The sequence below is a fragment of the Macrobrachium rosenbergii genome, chromosome 2, assembly GCF_040412425.1.
Source record: "Macrobrachium rosenbergii isolate ZJJX-2024 chromosome 2, ASM4041242v1, whole genome shotgun sequence".
Taxonomy (NCBI): domain Eukaryota; kingdom Metazoa; phylum Arthropoda; class Malacostraca; order Decapoda; family Palaemonidae; genus Macrobrachium; species Macrobrachium rosenbergii.
Genome location: NC_089742.1, coordinates 35,530,459 through 35,552,549, shown reverse-complemented (window position 1 = coordinate 35,552,549; position 22,091 = coordinate 35,530,459). Strand labels below are relative to the sequence as shown.

General features: G+C 40.7%; 1 protein-coding gene across 1 annotated transcript; it reads right to left on the bottom strand.

Moving 5' to 3' along the window:
- Window positions 1-14,425: 14,425 nt before the first annotated feature.
- LOC136842789 (aminoacylase-1-like) lies at window positions 14,426-21,706 on the bottom strand. Its single transcript, XM_067110626.1, has 4 exons — window positions 21,043-21,706; window positions 17,564-17,733; window positions 16,479-16,650; window positions 14,426-14,523 (listed from the first exon to the last, which is right to left on the bottom strand). Exons 1-4 carry the CDS (start codon window positions 21,116-21,118, stop codon window positions 14,426-14,428), a joined length of 516 nt encoding a protein of 171 aa, XP_066966727.1. The 5' UTR covers window positions 21,119-21,706.
- Window positions 21,707-22,091: the final 385 nt, after the last annotated feature.

The following is a 22,091-nucleotide window of genomic DNA, read 5'->3' as shown; positions in this document are numbered from 1 at the left end:
TTCTTAGCTAAAAATCTGGGTCAGGGGAAAGGAGGACTTCTCCAGATGGGAGGAGGATTCACATAATTATCACCTCTAGTGAGAGCCGATAGCTCTGAGATTCTAGCACCTGGAGCCGGCTAATCAAGAATCTAAAGTCTTCCTTAACAGATCTGATAAAACGTGAAAGTTATCCATCTCTGATGCTAACTTAAGGACACGTCATTGAGAAACCATATTGAACTGTGGGCGTGATACTGGTCTCAGACAGCGCATGCTCTGGGGATAGATGAAAAGTAGGAATCTGTGTGAGGTCGATTTAAAACCATTGAAATACTTTCTTTAACGCTGACAGTGGTAATAGTGGCGAGAGCTAGGCCTTTCTCCAAACAATGATCTAAAGGAAACTCCTAAATTAGCTGTCATGATTTTTGGCTTCCAGATGCTTTAGGAAGGAGGCTAATTTTTGACTGCTGAATCATATTGTCTAATAGTAGAATCTCTTTTATCTGATTCTAAAAACAGAGGCTGACAAGGTCCAATGTTAACTCCTTTTTGAGCTAATTTATAAAGTCCATAAAACTAGGCATTCTGAATTCTTGAGGAATGACACAGTCTTGGTTTGTACTGTCTGAGTCAGAAAATGGGCTTGGGATCCGCAGACTCCGAATCCCAGTTCCTGAAGAAGAGGGAACAATTGCTCTTGGTAATAGGAGCTACTAGGGCTAATTGACCTTTGAATGTCTGAGTTTGTGTAAAACCTTCAGTTGTAAGTTTATTGGGGGGAAAGATAAATCTTCTCCCAATTGTTCCAATCTACTGTCATTGCGTGGCGAACGCCTGAGGGTCCAGGTTGGGAGCCATAACAGGGAGTTTGAAGTTGCTCTCGCCATGCACAGATCCACTTGGAGTGGCCCGAACCCGGCGGCAAATCCACTTCAGATTCCCATCGTCCAGGACCACTCCGTCTCAGCGGAGCATTCCTGGACAGGAATCGCCAACACGTTCCATGCACCCCGCTAGGTGGGTGGCTGACAGGTGCCAGCCGGGCTTGTTCGCCAGGGAGAAGATACAAACCACTTGGTTTACTCGGCCTGACGGGAGCCGCCTCGTTGATGCAATGAACTACCACTGCGCTTGTCCAATACCAACCTGATATGAATCCGAAGCTGGGGGCGATTTTCAGAGTTGTGAAATACCGCCATAGCTCTCCAGGGCGCGTTTATATGGAACTGCTGAACATTGTGGACCAATGCCTTGCACTTTTGTTTCCGGTGAATACCCCCAGCCGCTTAAGGAAGGTCTGTGTGAACTACTAGTGCCGGAGGGGGAAATTGAAGCGGAACTGTATTGACAAGCTCTTTGACTGGAGGCCCACGGGTCGCAGAACCTTTGTCTTTAAGATTTGAGGGAGGAGGAGACCTTGTCTCTGGAGCTTGACATTGGCTCGACTCCGCCCACACTCTGTTTATGTCTTAACTTCAGCTTTAAGAGCAGGTTTGTTACTGAGGCAAACTGGAAGAGATCCAAGGACCCTTTCTTGGGACCGGCGGGATGCTGATGGATTTTTGAGGAATTCCCAGAGAGAGATGCTATCTCTTTCCTTGGGAGGCGGAAGGGATAACGGTGAGATGACAGATCCCACTGGAGACCCAGCCACTGAAACTGGACCCGGAGTCAGGGCGGACTTCTCTGTTCAGTTGAAAACTCAGCTGACCCAGGAAACTGATGACTATGGACGGGCTTTCTGACACCCGAACTGTTGGTGCCCAAATTATCCAATCGCCAGGTATGCTGCTAGGGATATCCTTCGAGACCGGAGTTGTTGTACCACTGTGTCCGCCAGTTTTGTGAATACCCTGGGCTTAAATGTTCAGACCGAATGGCATGACCCTGAAGGAGCAGGCTGATTCCGGAGTCTGAAACCGAGGAACTGAGAGAAGTTCCAAGGCAACTCGGGACGTGATAATAAGCGCCTGAAAGATCGAGAGGTGTGACGGCTCCACGCGAAGTAGAGTCCGCATTTGGAGCTACCGTAGTTGCGAAACTTGTCGATTTTATGTAGAGATTTAGACGCTGACAGATCCAGGATCACTTTTTGCTGATCGGAGTCTTTTTGGGGAACAGTGAATAACCTGCCTTGAAACTTTAGGGTGCCTTACTTTATTGCTCGTTTGTTGAGCAATTCTGTCACATAATCCTTTAGGATTGGTGGGGTAGGGTGGCTGGTAAAACCTGGTTAGAGGAGGAGGGTTTGATCCAGCTCATCCTAGGCCTTTGGACACAATGCTGTGTGCCCAAGGGCTGAAGGTCCATTGGTCCCTGGAACCAAAACAGACGCACCGCCTACCTGTGTTCTCAGTCAGGAGGGAGCGGGTTTATTCCCCACACGCCCAGGTCTTCCCTTGGGGTGGTATTGGGCTTCTCATGAGGGGTTTTGCCCCTCCTCCCTTGCAACCCCGTTAAGGCCGCGGAAAATACCACGGCCCTCATATGGGGCCAGGCGCTGGGTGAGGCCACATATGAGGGTGCAGCTGGTCACCAGCACATACTGTTGGGGTGAGCTCTGCTGGAAGTGTGCCACTGGCCGAGACCGACGGCTTGGACTACCGCCTGGCGGTGAGGCCTCTATGCCTCCTGGCGACTCTCCTCCCATTAGTCTGCCGATTCTGGGGTCTTACTGTACACAGTCACCCCAGCGTAGAACGAAGACTTTGGTTGGCCCGTGTAGCCTCGGCCATAACACTTGTGACCTCCTCTTCGGGAAGAGGTTAGGTCCCCAGATCGAGCTTTTCACGAGCTTGTTGGGCTCGTGGACGGATAGTTGCATCGGCGAAGATGAATCCACCACATTCCAGTCTGGCCATGATGAATTCAGATAAGTCAGACTGGAAACCTGCCAGCAAGGACTTCGCCAAAAACCTGAAAGAAGGGCTGGCCGAGCAGGAGAGGCGGCAGTAGCTTCAGTAAGGCATACGGGTTCAACGACCGGGCTAACTTAACCCGAGCATCAAACTCCGCTTTCAAAGAGCTTCCGCAGCTTGGGAGCTGCTCGCTAAATTGCGTGGAGGCGCAGAAGGGGTCAAGCCGACGACGTGAAAGTGGGCGGGCGTCTGTCCAGAACTCGTTACTTCCTGGGAATACCAGGAAGTAGGGTCTGTCTCCTTAGCTGAGGTACCGAATGCCCTCAAAGCACGCTCGGGCCGCCAGAGCGACTTTGTCAAGCAAGGAGTGGGAAGGTCGACTCCCAGGTGAACATGGTGAAGTTCCCCTTGAAAGGAGTCAACTTCGTGTTATCTGCCTGCCACTCCGTCAGAGTGCGCAGGAGAGCCGACTGAGCTTGGTCCCTAGGGACGATGACAGTCTCCCTAGGAACCTTGTCTGACCTAATCCAGGCTTCCTCCGTGAGTCTCACGAAGCCTGGGTAAGGGGGCAGGAGATCGGGGGGGAAGAACTCCAATTCCTCCAACCGTCTCGTGCCAAGACCATCAAGAGTCAGTTTGCCATCATGTTGGATGGCCCGGAGAGCGAACCGCCAAGGGTTTCCGACATCGAACGGCGGGAGGTCCGCAGTGTCGGGGATAGCATACTGTGGCTCGGCTGGGGGTGGGTGAGCCATTCCCGCCAGTATGTTATCATGACTGGCCAGCTTCTCCGAAATTTCACTGAATCTCGAATCCAGGTCCTCCGTAAAACGTTTATAAAGTTGGTTAGCAAAGGCTCTGCATCGAAGTAGGTTACGAGGAGGGCTTGTTTGCAGCCTCTTATCGCGCCTCTGCTGGAGGAACCAGACTTACCCCGGAGGCTACAGGTCCTGAGAGACCTTAGCCTTCGACGGGGAGCAAGAATGCCTTCTTGAAGACGAGGACTTGAAGCCTTCGCCCATGAAGTCTTCAACTTCAACTTGGGACAGTAGATGAGCCCTATCACCCAAGGGAGGAAGACTTCACAGCCTGAAAAGAAGAAACAGATGCAGTTTATGGGGAGTCAAATAAAGGGGGCCTGCCCCAACAACCTCACCTACCTCACCACTACCACCTGGTCCTGCTCTACAGCCATTGGTTCAGGTCCAGATTAATGGCGGCAACATCCCTCCGTAGGACCAGCGAGATATCCCCGCTAGTGGCTGTCTCATCCCGATCTGTTGGATGACAGGGGCTGGGATCTTCAGGCACTGCTGCCGCCACCTGCGTGCTCGGCAGAGTAAGTCCTCAACCTAGCCGCCGAGGACGAGGGGCTTCCCCGACGAACGCTCCCTTCCAAACTCCAGGCCACCCAGGCCCGGAGGGATTCCAAGGCAGACTTCTGAAGTTTCATCCGCCTGTAAGAAAGCCAACAATAGCTATGACGAAAACCCTTCCGGGAACTCCTCAAGCCAGACAATGTGATAGCCATACAATATGAGGAGCATAAGCAAGAGTAATGTAAAGACTGTCACTTACCAAACTCATCCGGGCAGCTGTACAGTAGAGCAAAGCAAACCTCACAACCTATCAGGTACAAACAATCAGGTCATCCAGGCGGACCGCACAACCAGCGTCCACAAACTACGTGACCGTAAGGTTGTTGGAGGGAGGCGGCACCCTGGCCCTCACAGCTAACAGTCTGTGGGGCAGAAACGGTAGCGAACCCCCACCCTAAGCAAAACTAAAGCCAAGGAGGCTGAAATTAACTGCAAACTGGAATACTCCGGCGGAGAAGAACTCCTATCATAAACTGGGCCAAAAAGCCTAAATTACAGAGTAGAGTGAAGGTAGGGATTCTCCCAGACCCCGAGTACTCCTGGGGAATGAATGGAGAGAGACAGGAACTGACCATATGGGCTGCCAGTAAATAACGGCGAAGACCCCCTGGTATAGGACCGACTCACGAATTTATATATAATGAAGGAGAGTAATTTGCAGATAAATAGACTTATCTAAAATAAAAACAATAACAAGTGGATGGTAAGAACTGAAGAGGACTTGAGGGATCCGCTCCATATGAAAACCCTTCGCTCTACTTCCCAATGAGAACGACGGGTAAAATGCTCATATGTTCATAAATATAGTGAAGTAAATATATACCAAAACGTAAAACCGACGAGAGACGAACAGTGACCTAACACGTCGGAGTAAACAAACCAAACCCCAATACAGCGATGCTAGAAACAACATGGGAGGGAGCGAATCCCTCAACCAACAAGAGAAGTCCCTGAACTCGAGAAAACGCCATCTAGCCGCCACCGCACGAGTAGAGCAAGGCTGAGAGGAGGAGGGGGAGGTAGGAGGAGTAGGCTACCAGGAAGGAACAGGAGACGGGGAGAAGCTCACCTGCCCAACTCGCACCCCTACCCTCCCAGACCATGAATCTTGAGGGGCACATGACTGAAGCAACCAACCCGGCCCGACTCCTACCTAGGCGGGTTTCCACATGGACCTAACCTTAGTATATAGGCTTGGACGAGGAGTGTGGTAAGGGAAGGGGAAGTAACTGGGAGAGAAATTTTGAGCCGAAGAACCAGCCGGGATCGAGAATGGCAGGCAAGGGCGACCAGCCTAGAGGAAACATCCTCCTAAGAACCTCGATTCCCAACTGGAGGAAGAGAACCAAGGGCCCCACTTCACCACCAAAAACGATCCCGGAGGAAACAGCAACAAAACTCCTCAACCTGAGCTCCCACCCAGGGCAAAGGGAAGGAAGTCAATGCCTACTCCACCAGACAACCAACACTCATAAAACTAAATGTGCTCAACAGAGAGCGTAGAGCCTACCACGGGAGGCGTTTAGATCTGAGGCTGCCGCCAGCACCTGGAGGTAAACCACTCCACAAAATAATAAAAACAATAAATTAAAATAAACCAAGAGAGCACCATCTCAAGAAAATAATTAGCCCAGTAAGACTCAAAACAATAGGGAAAACTCAACCTGGGGGGGACTCCAGACGGGCATCACTCCCACAAAGGCCAGAAAAATAATGATCAGTAATTTATAAGAGGGGAGTCACTTCATAGGAACCCCAGGAAGGAAACCCAATGGGGCAAAATATCTATAACGCATTTGAGAGACGACACCAACCTGGAAAAGAACAGAAGGAGACGCCACAAGGCCGACATGGCTGGCTGGGACGCCGTGATGATGAGCAACAAGATCTCGATATTTAGAAAACACGAGACTATAACAGCCAAAAAATAGAACAAACCCACAAGAAGATGGTACTTAACTTGAAAATGGTAGCTGCTCGATTAATGTAGAAGCAGAAAAATCCAAATGATGGAAGAGCTGTACAAAATAAACTGAAGATTCACGTGTTAGAAAATGGAATGGTAGGTGGCGCTTGGTGTCGCTGTCCTGGCGGGTGTTTGGGTGGGGCTGTAACGGCTCACCGCCTGTTCCGGGATTTTGATAAGGGGAGAGATCTTCGAGTAGTTTCCTGGTAGTGGTTATTCACTCACCCCTTCTTATACCCGACGCCTTCCTTAGGAAGACGCCGACTCAGTAGTAACCCAGCTTTCCCTGGAAAGCTCTTTTCTCTGGTATATCTAGCAAGGTTATACTCTAGAAATTCGTGCTGTAATGGAATTCTCACCGCTGACACGGGACTGACTCCAGAAATTACAGTATACACCGCGCTGGTTTCTCCCAAGCAGTCTACCCACAAACACTGCTGCCGCCTTTTATGCCTGACTACACTGCTCGTTAGGTGCAGAGCTATTCAACTTGGAGACAGCTTTACTCTGTAACTTTCTCTCTTTCGACATTGTTAATACTGAATTCCTCAAGTATTTACAATTTTAATCGTCTTTAGCTAATACTTTATTTAATTGTTCTCGCCCCAACTGTTTATTTCCAGTCCTTGAACATTATCTTTTCTGCAATAAGAACCTCAGAAAGTTACAGCGGTGCATTAAACCAGCTTTTACTGACTGTTAGCAGTTAATAAATTACTTTACTTTAACTCCCTGACCTTCCTCACTTTTCTTTACTTTCAGGCAGAGCCAGGTTATTGGCTTGATAACTATTGTAGCGCTCCTGGGTTAAATACACTCTTCACCTTCAATGCTTGCCTTTACATACAGTACCCCAGTTTTCCATTAGGGATTTCAGAGTCTCTAAAGCAACAACGCTCGTTTTAGCTTCTTCTGTAAAGAAAACTATTGTACCGCTTTGTCTGTCCGACCACCCTCAGTATCTTGAAAAACTATTGAGGCTAGAGGGCTGCAAATTGGTATGTTGATCATCCACCCCCAGTCATCAAACATACCAAAGTGCAGCCTCTAGCTCAGTAGTTTTTATTTATTTAAGTTTAAGTTAGTCATAACTGCATCTGGCAACGATATAGACAGGCCACCACCGGGCTAGGTTGAAGTTGGCATGGCCGCGGTCTGTAGGCTAAACCGAGACCACCGAAGATAAATTTATTTCTCGTGGCCTTGATTATACGCCAGGTACAGAAAATCCGATTGGCGCTCAAGAAACTTGGACATTACTTTTACTTGTTTATATTTCTTCCTGCCAGCCCCTTCCTTTAAAGTTTTCTTTCCTATTTGAAAATTTTATTTCAGCCTGACCAGTTTGATTTCAGAAAGCCGACGTTACGGTAAATTATCAAGACCAAGTGAGCTTCGCCAGATGTGGGGCAATGGAGGAGAAAGTTTTTGGGTGAGTCATGGAAATTATGGGGACGTGAAAGCATAAAAGCTATTTGGGGTGATGATGAGGGTAGAGGGAGAAATGTAGGAATATGTGGTTGAACGGGGAATTCTACTCAAAGGTCTCAATCTGGCTAGGTTTAACAGAAAGGGTGGCCGCACTAGGGGATTTTGATGCAAAGGCAGCTGAGTGAGAAAGGTGGAGAGGTGGGAGGGCTGTGAACTAGAATAAAGTACTCACCAGTCCACTGAGAAGAGAGAAAATGGTGAGGAATTGTTATGTCGGTGCTAAATAGATAGAAAGTTAATTGAGTGGCTATAGCTGAAAGCATATGAACTAATCATAACCAGTTAATGAAAATGTCGAACACAAGAAAGATTTATCAGAAGAAGAAGAGTTCAAATTAAGACCAGAACAATGGGCTATTGATAAATATATATCAAGTAGCTGGAGGAGCTAGTATAGGAATATGGAAATCTCTAGTATTGGGTCAATAGGTCAGCAGGGGATGTTCGCCCAACTATAGAAATATGAGGCAAAAGATGAAATTGACCTCATAACAGGACACATAAAATGGTAGGCTTATAAAGAAATGGAGAAATAATTTAAATTAGTTATACAACAGAAATAAGAGTTCATGCAAGATGGACGAGTCAGATAGGGAATGTGTGTGTGCATAGTGAGTTGGTTTTGAAGGAGCTGTAGAAAGGGTATATCCTCAACCTCCCAGTTAAAGGATGAAGGGCAGTGACTGGTCTAAAAACTTATGCACATGTTATGGTCTTAGGATAAAACTAGGCTAGTGGCTGAGACACACTGCTGGACGCAGACCCAAGCCCAAGTAATGCATAAATACAGTCTCCCAAGAAAGTAGTTTACATCCAAATATTATAATTACAATAAGAATACATCGCAGGATGATAAGGTTACGAAAACGTACTGGAATGACTTCTCAAAGAGACTACAGGATTCCAAAAAGACCTGATAGCAATCATACTTCTGTTCTGGTAGTTATTACTAGTCCCATGCTATTCAGTTCCTGATCATCCAAGGTTAAAACCTGAGTTATAGCAAGAATTATACGGTTCACTGACTGAAGGCACTTGATTAAGGTTTCAGATTAGCCAGGCTGATAATGGTCGTATAGATCTCGGATTCTCGCAAAACATCTTCTCGTTCAGGAATCTAAGGTTGTCGGGAGGAGAATCATGCGTTGCTGATCGCAGAATCCAGGCCGGTATGCCAGCCGACATGAAAGAAAACGCTGTTTTGAGGAATCAGTGACATTAATTGAATTCAATTTATTTTAATTATTTTAGCTAAATGGCTTGAAATATTAATCTAGGGAAAGGCGTACTTTTATGCGGGTTGCATAATTCATCAGTGAGTGCATAAAACTGTAGATCAACTACGCATTTCTACAATACTGATAACTCTCCTTTTGTTTTAAATTAGTTGAAACTTCCATTCTTTTTCGTGTGTACTTTGAATTGAAACTGCAACCATACCATTTAAGAAAACGAAACAAAGCACAAAAAGTAAAACTGAATTTCTGAGATGCAAAATTTTAACCAATCAACGTGATTATACGAAATAACATACATGACAATTTCATCTTACCATTCTTATGTACTTTGAATCAGTGGACGCAGGAAACATCTCCGTGTCTATGTCCAGCTTCCTGAAAAAATCAAAATCAAAACTCGCCAGATATTGCACAAATATGTCTCGTGCATGCAAAAGTATATAAGAAGGAAATGACAGAAGTGTTCAAGTAATATTAGTGAAATAAGAAAAAATTCTTTTGGGTTAGGAATGCAACAGATTAATTATATAGCCAAATATCAACACTCCTTACTGTTAAGCCCATCGTTACTGAATCCACTAGCAAGTATTGAGGAAATCTTGAAATTTTTACAAAAATCCATTCCTTGTAACTATGACTCGACGAACGCAGTCAAAGATTTCCTTCACTCCAACAGAAATGTACCAACACGTTATGACAACCAAGAGGCTCTGCTGGAAGGGTAAGACTATCAGATTCAGCGCAGAGCCTTATGCCCTGAGCAAGAAAAGTCTGCAGCCTGACACAACTTGATGGTTTTCACTCTCCCCCACCTCTCCCTACTACAGGGGAGGTAATGCTTAGATATGCTATTTAGTTTGGTTTCCAGTGAAACTGCCTTACTTGGACCTCAGGGTAAGAGAGTAAATGACAGACACTTTAGGTGGCTTTGTATGTGAAACCTGGCACCAGTCTCCTGGTCGTCAAAGCTGCTGGATTGCTGATCTTGTTCCAGTAGAGGTTCTGTTACTGAAGTCCATATCGGGCCGGGAAAAAGCTATTTCAAGAACGACTTGAGCCCGGAGAGCGGGAAACATCTAATGCCATAATAACTTTGAATGTGCATAAAGTGATCCAACAGGAAAGACAAGCAAAATATACTTACTCCTTCTTACAGGCTGAAGAAAACGCATCCCACTAAGGATTCTTTCCATCTTCTATGCAAGTTACACCTGAGGAACAGCCTGGTAATACAACAAAAACTGTTAGACCTAGGACAAATTTTGATAATTATTACAAACGGGTCGGACAAACCAATTTGCATGGGTGTGGTGGCTGTGCCATGTCTCCCTACTGTCACCTGGGGAGGGACAAACAAGATCAGATCCACTCGGATTTCATTATAGACTTTAGTCAGGGTTTATGTTGAAGAAATTATTCTAAGCTTTTACTGATGCACTGAAAACGAAGTATTTAAAGAAATCTGTTTAGACAAACTAATTTTTAAACATTGAAAATGATCTATACAACAGCAAAATAAAACAAAAAGTCAGTGAAAAGTGAAACGAAAATAAATGTAAATTGAACATGAGAAGAGGGGGTTGCACCACATGCCAGGCAGAGAAAGGGAGTGACTACATGATAGCAAGGGAACTTGGCTTTCTGTAAAAATTCCTGTCGGGTAGAGGCGTGGCACAGGACTGGGGTTGTACTAAGGGAACAATCTGCTTAATAAATGTGGGATTCAAGAATTGTTGAATTTGTCGTTCGAGATTCTGCCCAGTATCTCAAAACATCTTATTTTATTTTATGTTTATACTTTCTGCACGTGATCTCGTGATGTTAGAGAATCAAGGTCCTGGTAGTTTAACCATTGTTCTGGATGGAATCTATCTCACATTCAGTATCTTCCGTGTGTAACTGACATATGACCTCAAATCACATCTAAGTTAAGTAGATTTGTATACTACACCGGAGGTCATTAAAGGGCTTTAGCCTTTTCTTTGTTTCACAGAGAGCCAAATTGTTGGTGGGGCTTCTGATATTAGCTTATACTGATAGCCGGAATATGATGGTTATGTATAATTCAACATAATTATTTTTATGTATTAGTGAGACTGCAACAAAGGGAATTTAAGCAGCATATACAGTTAACTTTGGAATAATAATTTTTGTTTAAATTCGTTGTCGCCTAAAACAACGGTTTGGGTGGGAAGCAGTTGTCATCAAGAAAATATTTGAAAATATGTCATTTCTCTGCTGGAATGAGACTCAACCTCCGAAGTGAGACTAAAAGCCCTGTGTTAAAATATCGATAATGAATTCTAACTTGAAGCTAAAAAAGCAAATAAACAAGATTTAGATCCCAGAATGTGTTTTTTTCCGAATAATTCTTAAATCCTTATTTATTAAACAGGATGTTAAACCATTAAAGCTCCCAGTCCTCCGATACGCTCAAACCTGGCCTCTCTCGTTGAAGCTCCAAAGCATTACTTAAAGTTCTTTCTGTTGTCCTTTCGGTCCTCAGCTGCAAACCCTTCATTCCTCTTACTGTACATTTGTTCATATATATATATATATATATATATATATATATATATATATATATATATATATATATATATATATTGTTGTTTCCTTGTATTTATTCACACTAATAAATAAAATGGCCTTAACTTATCTAAGTTTTCACTGAACATGAGAAATGAAAGAGTTTATCGTTATGTAGCGAATAAAATAATCTACTTTCTAAAGTTTCCAGTAATTTCTATCCTTTATGACATCAATCGAGGATACACGCCATTCGTATCCTCACCTTAAATTTCCAAAATCTAAAACTATAAATATTTCCTGACTTCTGTTTATACGTCGATTCTCTTCCCATAGTTCTAGATTGCAAACCAGAGTGTATTTTTGTTATTGTTATAGTAATTTATGATTTTTCTGCAAACAAACGATACAAAATCTGTAATTATTTTTCTGCGCGACCTAGAATTTCAGAGCATTAGGTTCTTTTCTTAAAACAACCCAAATATAAAATCTGAGCCAGCTGTTAAGAGGAGTTTAATTACATAAAAAAAAACACTAGTGTAAAACAGATGCAGTAAGTAAAGCAGAACCTTACAAAAATGAAAGAAAAACTTACCTCATCAACAAAATTCAAGAAACATCACTGGGTCACCTGCTTTTTCACACCAAAGCTTCACCATTGCCTGAATTCTCGTAGCTAATCGCGAGTGTCTCACGCCAAATCCCACGCCAGTTCAGCTGGGATGACGTTGCATTGACACCACCTGCCAAAGATACAAGGTTTTTATTACAAAAGCTTATCTAGTGAAAGGAGCAGGGGGGGGGAGGAAACTGCCGTTAGTGCACCTGGACCAAATTCATACTGCAGGCATTAGGGGCACGCTGACCGCTGAATTATTAGGAATGGCCTGAATTTTAGCCATTAATGGTGCCTTTCAACTACTTTATGTCTAAATAAACATACCTCTGGCGATAATGCTAAAAGCAAAAATTTAGATTGGTTTATTGACAATTTTGTCTATCACTTGCGTGGGTACTGTGAATAATAAATCTTGAAAAAACATTTGATGGTTTTTTATCTCGTCTTAAGTTTGGTTTTTCTCTGTTTTATTGGCTATAGTAATCTACTGAATTGTATTAGTTTGACCATAGTGTGACCTTTCTTTGATTTGTATTTACTAGTATAAAGTTTTGTTTTGGTGTTTTGTCTCTATTTTAGTTGAAATGACGAAGCGTGTTAAAGCCAAAATGTCCTATGGGAATAAAAGGTTGTCAATAGGTCTTATCTTGAAGATATACTGCTCAAAAAAATGTATAGATTGGTCTTGGACAATTTGTTCATCACTTGTACGGCAATGAACGATAAACTGTAAAAATCATAAATAATTGTAAAGCACAAATTGTGAAAAAAATTTATTCAAAATTAATTGTCACTTACTAAATATCCTCGATTTTCTATGGGGACATGTCAGAGACAATGAGTTATAATGATATAGGATAACTTGCTCTAGATGTCCAGATTTTCTCAGGATTTTTGAAAGTCCAAAAACGTTTCTTTGTCTTTTGGCTGCTTTCAAAAGTCTATTTTTTTTTCAAAAATAAATGTTTATTTCTCCAAGAAGACTGAGAGCAAATTCAATGAAATTTTTACAGAGGTAGTATAACTATATATCTTGATTTTTGTATTGGTAAATCATTTTTGAGTGAAACTTTTTATTCTGCACATTATTTTTAAAATGTGACGCTATGATTTTTTCAACTGTAAAAATTAACTTAGAGGCTGAATTTCTACATTTCACGGAGAATTTTCGTTATTAGTTGTAGAATAAGTGGTAAAAATTTACAAACTTTAATCATAAGGTCGAAACAGTCATTTACTTCTATAAAGGGGCTATGGCATAGGCATGCCTCTTACTTAAGGTCCTTTTGCACTTATCTCTCGGCTGCAGGCAGCAGTTTTGGCATTTGACTGTATTGAAATTGAATGTAAACTTTTCCAAAGGGGCTACATGCTGAGACCTTATGAGGTCATCAGCTACCAGGTGCTGGGAAATTGAGAGTGAAAAGGTTTTAAAGTTTTTCATCTCCAAAAAATTACAAAGTCAACTAAATGATACAGCACATTTGTCAAGCTATCTAAAACAAACAAAAACTTTCAAATCCTTCAAATAATTGTTGCTGAATCCTTAATAATGATAAAATGTCGAATATCCACAATTATAGCACTTTTTCGGGTCACTTTGCTCGCAATGAATGACTAATATCTACATTTAACACTTTGTACGCTGTTTTTTCCTTTACCTTCAGCATCGCGAGATTACCAGACATCTCCTAGACGCAGACCCTTGTTGTTCTCAAGTCTTTTTTCTCTCTTTCTAAATCCATGAAGGAGTTGATGACCTTGGGTGCAGCTTCAGCATTGTTGGGGTAAAAATTGTGATCCATGACCTGGCTGACCTTTGCAACGATCAGAATGCCTGTAAAGTGCTACTTTCACAAGATCATCATTATTATTATTCAGAAGATAACCTTCATATGGGACAAGCCTCAGGGCCACTGACTTGAAATCAAGTTTCCAAAGAATATGGGTGCTAAGAAGAGATCACTTATTAAAAGAAAAATAAATTAATAAATAGATAAAAATGTATTTAAAAATGCAAGGAGAATAACAGGGTAGTTATGCAACGTGATTCGCTTGAAAATTTTAGTTCCAGTTGCACGACATCCTCAGGGAGACTGTTCCATGGGAGAAATTAGATATTTCTTTAAAGGATTTAATGAAATAATTAGGAAGTGTATAATAACAACTCCCAAAAATCAGTTCCTAGAAATTATTGATATTCTAGAGAAATTGTGCTTTAGAGGTAACATAGAAAATAGGATGCAGGCTTAAATTATAAAACAGATGAGATTAAATCTACCATAAATTCCGGAGGGGGCACAAAAATACACACCCGAGGGCTCCGCTGAACCATGAAACACAGAGAATTTCTTGTGGATTTATGCACCTTCATCTAGACCAAAGCCAACGTTCATTTTCTTGAATTCCAGAGTGTTGATAAACATGCCCATGCCTTCCGTACCACCCAGTTCTTCATCTGCAAAAGACGTTACAATTATTCTTTTGGTTTTCAGCCTTCATAATGACCCACTACCATTTACAGTACACTTCTAGGGTGCGTCTACACCGGGTCTGCTCAGTCCATGGTCTAGACCATGACACGGTCCAATTGTGTCCGACAGACAGCCTGCTGCCGACGCCACAGGAGAGCCATTTTTGCAGTGTTACCAGATCTGTAAAGTCATGTTCATACACTACCACCACCCTATCTGCCAGCCACTCTCCGTTAGGGGATTATGGCAACTCTGTCCGTGGGACTAGTGTTGCCAGATTATTTTTCAAAAAATTTGAACTTTCGTTAAAAAATCTGTAGATAAGAATTAAAATTTTAGAATGAATTTGCAGCATCCTCTGTTTATTCATAAGGACTTTTTTTCTTAGCGTATTTGCACATGATTAGGAAGAAATTCAGACAAATTAAAGAACACTCATTCAATACTACTTCTATAATCTGAACACAATAAAAATACTAGAGGGTATTTCCCCATGTCGCTACAAATAACAAAAGTCAAGGGATTATACAACTTGTTTTACTCTACTAAACATGTTCAAACCAAAACAGGTTACCGGTAATTCCTAAGGACTACAAAATTAGAGAAAGAAGTTAATTTGCTCACATACACATGTCCAACTCATATCAGTGTTTTCCACAAGACAGCAAAATTATAATTCCCACTTCCTTGCGCTTTATAGTAAATCATTTCTTATAGTAAACTCAAAACATGATGTAATCTTATCATTTGTTTTATATGGAGCAAACCTGTAAGTATTTCAGTATCTAACCTATTTCTTTATTTATTTTCCATCCAGTCTATTGTAAGAAGAATTCTTTCAACTGCATATTTTTGGCGGGGTAAACGTAACAAAGTTTGATCAACTTGGAAGGATTAATGTATTGTCCATTTGCCTAATTGATGCTACAGTACTCCAAAATAGCTATGGCGTCGCCTCAGGGTTAACATCAAATCTTCCAGGGAAATTACTAAGCAACGTCAGCTCTGTTCCGCTAATCTGAATATCATAGCCAAAACAAGATGCCAGATGAATTAAGGAAGGTAATTTGTCCAACTATATCCGAGTCAAAAGGAAATCTTTGGTAAGTCTGAGAGGCAGCTTTCATATAATAATGCCAAACTGTCTAGCTAAAATGTTTTCATTCTTGTGTAACATATAGAGCTTCATTTCTCAGCTCGATCCTTACTTTGATGCCAAGATGCATTTCCTCCAAAGGTTTGAAGTTCTTACGTTCCCTGATATGTCTGTTCTGTAGCGGTGTCCAGTCCACGTAAATCTTTCTGAGATGGCATTCCAAAACTGTTTTACGAGTTGCAGCAACAGAAATGTGTAAATTGTTTGTCTGAAGTGACTGATTGCATTTGTTTGTTTAAGTCATTGAAAAGTGAACGACATTAATATTATAAAGTGATAATGCACTGCAATGTTTGTTGTGGCCAAAACCATAAACAGCACACAATCATAAACAGTGAAATCGCTTGCTACTCCTTCTGAAAATTTAAAAATGTCAACCGCCCTCCTAAGACATTTATGTTTAGGTCTGCGATTAGTTTCACACAAGAGAAAAATACTTTAGGATACTTAATTTTAAATTATTTAAAAAATATTTTACAATTTCGCGGGTCAATTCTAGGAATTTGAGACGAGAATGGTAAAAATCTGTAGATTTCACCTGTTTTCGAGGAAAATTCTGAGAATCTGAAAAACTCTAAAAAAAATCTTTAATTTCAGATTAAACTGTAGATCTGGCAACACTGGCTCAGCCTACAGTCGGATCGTGCTGACTCACCCTAATTGTTTGTTACAAGTTTGAAGGTCATGTTTTTCATTATACTTGACTTTATTTTTTTTTTAATTAGGATAAGAACTTCCATGACTAGCTTGTAGCTTGTCACATAGAGCAAATCAAATGCTAACCTGGAACAAAAGTTAAATGGATGGTCCGAAGAAACGTGGCGCCATCTTTCTGAAGCCTCTTCAGGGCCTCAAGGTACTGAATACTGACGCATTTCATGTCCTGCGTGCCACGGCCGTAGATATCACCTTTCTCATCCTTGTGTGCACTGAAGGGTTCATATTTCCAGTGTTCCTGTGAAGAAAATAGAAAGCAAGCAATTCACCCGTTGAAAGGAGAGCTGGAAAGGGCTAAGGAACAAAACCGAGCCCAAACTGGGATTCAATCAGTAATATACTGTGTTACGAATTACACTCCTTGCAAGACTTCAAAGAATAAGCGGTTGGTTCTCGAACTGAAGTCTCGGTATGTTTAATTTCCGAAGACTTGACATACACTGATATCCATTAATTCCAGCTCAGTTGAGTATAAACTAACAATGTCTATCTCACAATGTATATCATAAGACCAATTATTAATAAAAACAGTGATTCAGCTGTATTAGGCTTCAGGGGAGAAGTTCAGTTCCAAAGAGGCATATAAGACACTTTAAATAAGAGGGCCCTTTAGAAAAAAATAAAATGAATGAAAAATACAGGAAAAGCATTTAAACTTTTGGAAAATTCAAAGTATTTCCTTCAAAATATGAAAATATTTGGTTAATGAGTAAATAGCCAGCAGTGAGTAATCTTTGAATCACAGATGCCATATCCAGTCTCTCCTTACATTTATACACTCATTTGTACACACACATTGCAATTGATATGTTGTGGCATTTGCTTCTATATATTACTCGTAGCTGCTTTGTTGTGCATTTGGTTGAAAGGTAGCAATTAAATAAGAGTTTGTCCTTATTTGAAATGTGAAAAGGTGACTTTTACAAAACTAGATATGAAATAGCTGTCAGCGTTTGTTGTAAGCAAACGTAAATCTTTGAAACGTAGAATGAAAACCCCTCGTAATGGCAAATGTATCTTTTATTGTATTTTCGCTGCATCCCAAATGAAGTGTGAATGACTCGTGCATTTGTGGGACAAAAACAAAGATGTTAAGGCTGGGGCATTTTAACTTGGAAACAGCCTTCATCTCTTTTTACGTAAATACTCACTGGAAAAACAGGAACTACGTCAGTGTGAGAATTCAGAAGGACGGATTTCAGTGACGGGTCTTGGCCTGGAAGTGTCATTAGGACGATTGGCTTCCCTGGAACGCATTCTATCTTCTGGAACTGGGCCCCAAGCTCTTTTGCCTGGCTCTGTAAGAACTTGGCACACGCATCTGTTTAACAAAGGAGATACGTCTGAGTAGGCATCATGTATCAAATAATTCGCCTTAAAAGATTAGCCTTATCCCCGTAGGGAGGTAGTGTCTTCAGTGCACCTCATGTGGTGCACTGTAGGCATTACTTAAGGCTCTTTGCAGCGTGCCTTCGGCCCCTAGCTGCAACCCCTTTCGTTCCTTTTACTGTACCTCCTTTCATATTCTGTTTTTTCCAACTTACTCTCCATCCTCTCCCAACAATTGATTCCTAGTGCAACGGCGAGGTTTTCCTCCTGTTACACCTTTCAAACCTTTTCCTGTCCATTTCCATTTTAGCGCTGAATGACCTCATAAGTACCAGCGCTTGGCCTTAGGATAAAATTCTCGTTTTGATTGCAGGATAACGCTGGAAGATAGTTTGAGAAAATGACAGTCGTGCATTGACATTTCTGAACATCATTTATAGTCAATGAAATCTACGTACCATTGATGTTTGTTATAACAAAAAGGGATCAGAGATTAGAGCATACATGGGTGAAGGATATTGTATGCAATATTCAAGACTTTTTTTTTTTTGTAAGTTTAAAACAAATCATGAAGAATGAAGAATTGAATATTATCAAATCAACTTATAAATTTAGTTGTTTTTTATTTTAATCTTATGGGAGCCACTGATAATTTCCGAAGATCAACCCTCAAAGGTTGGACCGGAAACTGGTCTGTGAATCATACGCAAGAATTTAGGGTGAATTTTACACCATGTAGAAAATTCTTTTGGACTAATATGACCAAGCCTTATATATATATATATATATATATATATATATATATATATATATATATATATATATATATATATATATATATATATATATATATATATATATATATATATATATATATATATATATATATATATATATATATATATATATATATATATATATATATATATATATATATATATATATATATATATATATATATATATATATATATATCAGAAGGACCATGGAAACGTACTCATTTCAGCATAATTCTTTATTTCCAACGTTTCGTAATAACTCTATTACATCATCAGGGAATCTGTTAAATAATGAATAAAATTACTTTAAAAATTGCTCTAGAAATCAATCAAATTCATAAAATACAGCACAGTTAGAATATAAGATAAAAAAAGCAGAAAAAGCAAAAAAGACATAAAAGCAAAATCAAAGACCCCTAACCAACCTTACACCAAGAAGGCAGAAGACAGAATGCATAAATAAAAAGTTAACTCAGGTAGAGCTGAGTGGAGGAGGTCTGGGTATTTAATTGGGGAACCAGTTGTTTAATAGATAATGATTCCAGGATAGGCAGTTCGCATGCATTGGTTGTTTGGCTCAAAACGTCATTATCATGTTTTACAATACCCTTATTTGAATGTTTGGGGTTAGAGAGCCTAAGCCAAAATAGCTTTTTCTGCCAAGTTTCTTTTTTTTACATGATGAATCTGTTAAACAATGAATAAAATTACTTTAAAAATTGCTCTAGCCATTAATCTAAAAATTAATAAAAACACACTCAACGATTGGTTAGAATTTAAGATAAAAAGATCGAAAAGCAAAAGACCTAAAACGTGGTATCATAAGACATACCCTAACCAACCGTAACCAAGAAGGCATAAGACAGAAATCCACGAGGAGGTTAACTGAGGGTCAGAGCTCGACTCTCATCGGGGATTAAGTTTTAATTACTGGCTGTAGGCTTTAATCCCGAACATTCAAGCATAAGAAACCATAAAAAATTGTTTGGCGTATGATTGACAGAAAATGATTTCACTTGTTAAGCCAAACAACAGTAATGGGGTCTTTGATTTTGCTTTTATGTCTTTTTTATTTTTTTAACTTTGTATTTAGGCTGAACAGTCTTATTTCATGAATTTGAGTTTAGAAATTGGTAAAGTATGGATCCTATTCCATAGCAACGTTATCAGATGATGTAATAGGAGGTCTATGAAACGTTGGAACGAAGAATTATGCTGAAACTAGTGAGCGTTTCCATGGTCCATCTTCGTGCCGATGTGTCCCACTGACGTCAAAAACCATTTTATTTTAATTATACTGAAATATCGAGTCACTGCGTGTATGCTGTTGCATCATTAAATCTACCTATAAAACAGATAATCATGATGACACATATACAGTTTATATTATATATTTACGATGTATATATAGACATGGAACTATTTATACGTAGTATACACGTTAAACTAGATTATAGTATATGTATATATATATATGATTCAGCAGGCAGGAGCTATATATATTTCTATATATGATATATATTTATATATATATTTGTATATAACTCTGCTAAGAGTACATTATTGCAGACAACTGACTGAAGATGTGCAAAATAGGAAAAAATAAATAAAACGAATAGAAAAGAACTGCAACTTACTGTAGGTGGTTATTTGGCTTAATGCCACTTATTTAAAAAGTTTTCATACGAAATCCCAGATACGGTGAAATAAAATGTTGTATCATTATTTTGGAGGGAAAAAAAGGTTGCAATTTTAATATGTTGCTCTTGTGTCACGTGGCCCTAGGGCGAAAAACGTGACATTTATCGTAAATGTTTGCAACTGTGTAAATGAGTATACATTTCACTATTTCGCTTCTCCTGCGCTCTTGCGCACGTTTCGCGCATGTTCTGCCGGACAATTTTTAGCTTGAAATACAAGGAAGTATATCCGTCCCAGAATTACGCATATCCTTGTTATATCCCGGACAAAGCAGTGAGATCTGTCACGTGTTATCTTTCTTATCTGAATAATCAGCAGAGTCATTGAGTTATCTGTTACTGTGTTCCTTATCGTTCAACAGAAGGAATTGCTTGAAGCGGGTTGAAATGGGTGAGTTGAAATGGACATGAAATAACTATAAGCACTCTCGGATTTACTTATGCAACATAAATCTATGAAATCTATAAATCAGTTGAAACCTAGCGATCGATTGTCTAGAGATGGCTCAGTTGCCTAGCTCGATGTCCAGAGACCTTGGCCGAACTGGTAGTAACTTGATGCATTAGTACGTCAGTGTACGCCTCCACACATTCCTCAGGCGAGTGAGTAGCGATCGAAGGCAAAGTTCAATCGCATTCTTGCCAGTATTTCATAATGATTTCCCAATTTCACAACAGAATCCTCCGGATACTACGATTTCCACTGTTCAAAATTCAATTTGAAAAATTGAGCGTACACACCACTCAATTTCAGAAAGTATTCCACACATACAGTAATTGAACGCGAAGGACGAAAGTGGTTTGTTTTTCGTTTTAACTTACCGTAATCCGGATTAGGCTGAACAGTCTTTATTCGAATGTAGTTCCTGAAATTGGTCACGGATGGATCCTCGGCCATAGCAACGTTATCAGATGATGGTCTGTGCGGAGGTCTGGCATTCACTATAACGTTATCAGATGATTGTCAGTGCGGAGGTCTGGCATTCACAACTCTCGGCTACGAAGGTCTTTTCGGTTACTAAACTAGTGAGCGGGCCGGTGAATTTCATTAGTCCCACGACGCAGAGAGCATTTTATTTCATAATTATACCGAAATGTCGAGTCACTGCGTGTCGTGCTGTTGCATCATTAAATTCACTCCATAAACAGGTAATCATGATGACCATGTAGATTTTAGTTTATAATTTACGATGTTCCTGTTGCGAGACATGGAACTATTTTCGACGTAGTTCCCCGTTAAACTAGATTAGGCTGATTCATGTCATGATCATGCTGAAGATGATTCAGCAGTAGGAGTTTCTCTGTTTTTCTTTCTTCCACTGATCAAATTTTATTTTCTCTCTCCTTTGTCTACTAACTCTGCTTTCGTTACGACTTTGGAGCTTCTTTGGTAATGTTACAGACGAAGATGCGTTAGGAAAAAATAAATAAACGAATAGATAAATGAATGCACCAAGGAGTTAAGATTGTAACCACTTACTTAATCGTTTTGCTACGTCCCACGTACGGTGAAGGCAGAATCAGTATCGCTGTATTTTTGGAGGGAATTATTAATTCAAAACCGCATTATTGGCTGACTCATGCTCTTAGTCTCCGCCGCCCCGAGCAGTCCACTTTGTCATAACTTAATCTCTTTTTCGCCACACTAGCTGTCATTCTATTGGGAAACAATGCGTTGTGAGTCATAACACAGTTAAAGAAGTGGGATCGCCGACATTCAGTCTGATTGTCTGAACTATAAAAACTGCAGAACAGTTCTGCTGAATTGGAAGACTGTAGGACTGTGTTGCTGAATTGTAAGAGCATAGAAATGTACTGCCGAACTGTAAGACCATAGAACTTCACTGCTGAATTGTAAGACTGTAGAATTG

Coding starts and splice junctions, on each gene's coding strand:
- LOC136842789 (XM_067110626.1), bottom strand. CDS start 21,118: ATGGCCGAGGATCCATCCGTGACCAATTTCAGGAACTACATTCGAATA. Junction 17,734..21,042: donor TCAGCCTAATCCGGATTACG/GTAAGTTAAAAC, acceptor TTTGTTAAACAG/ATGCGTGTGCCAAGTTCTTA. Junction 16,651..17,563: donor ACGTAGTTCCTGTTTTTCCA/GTGAGTATTTAC, acceptor TTTTCTTCACAG/GAACACTGGAAATATGAACC.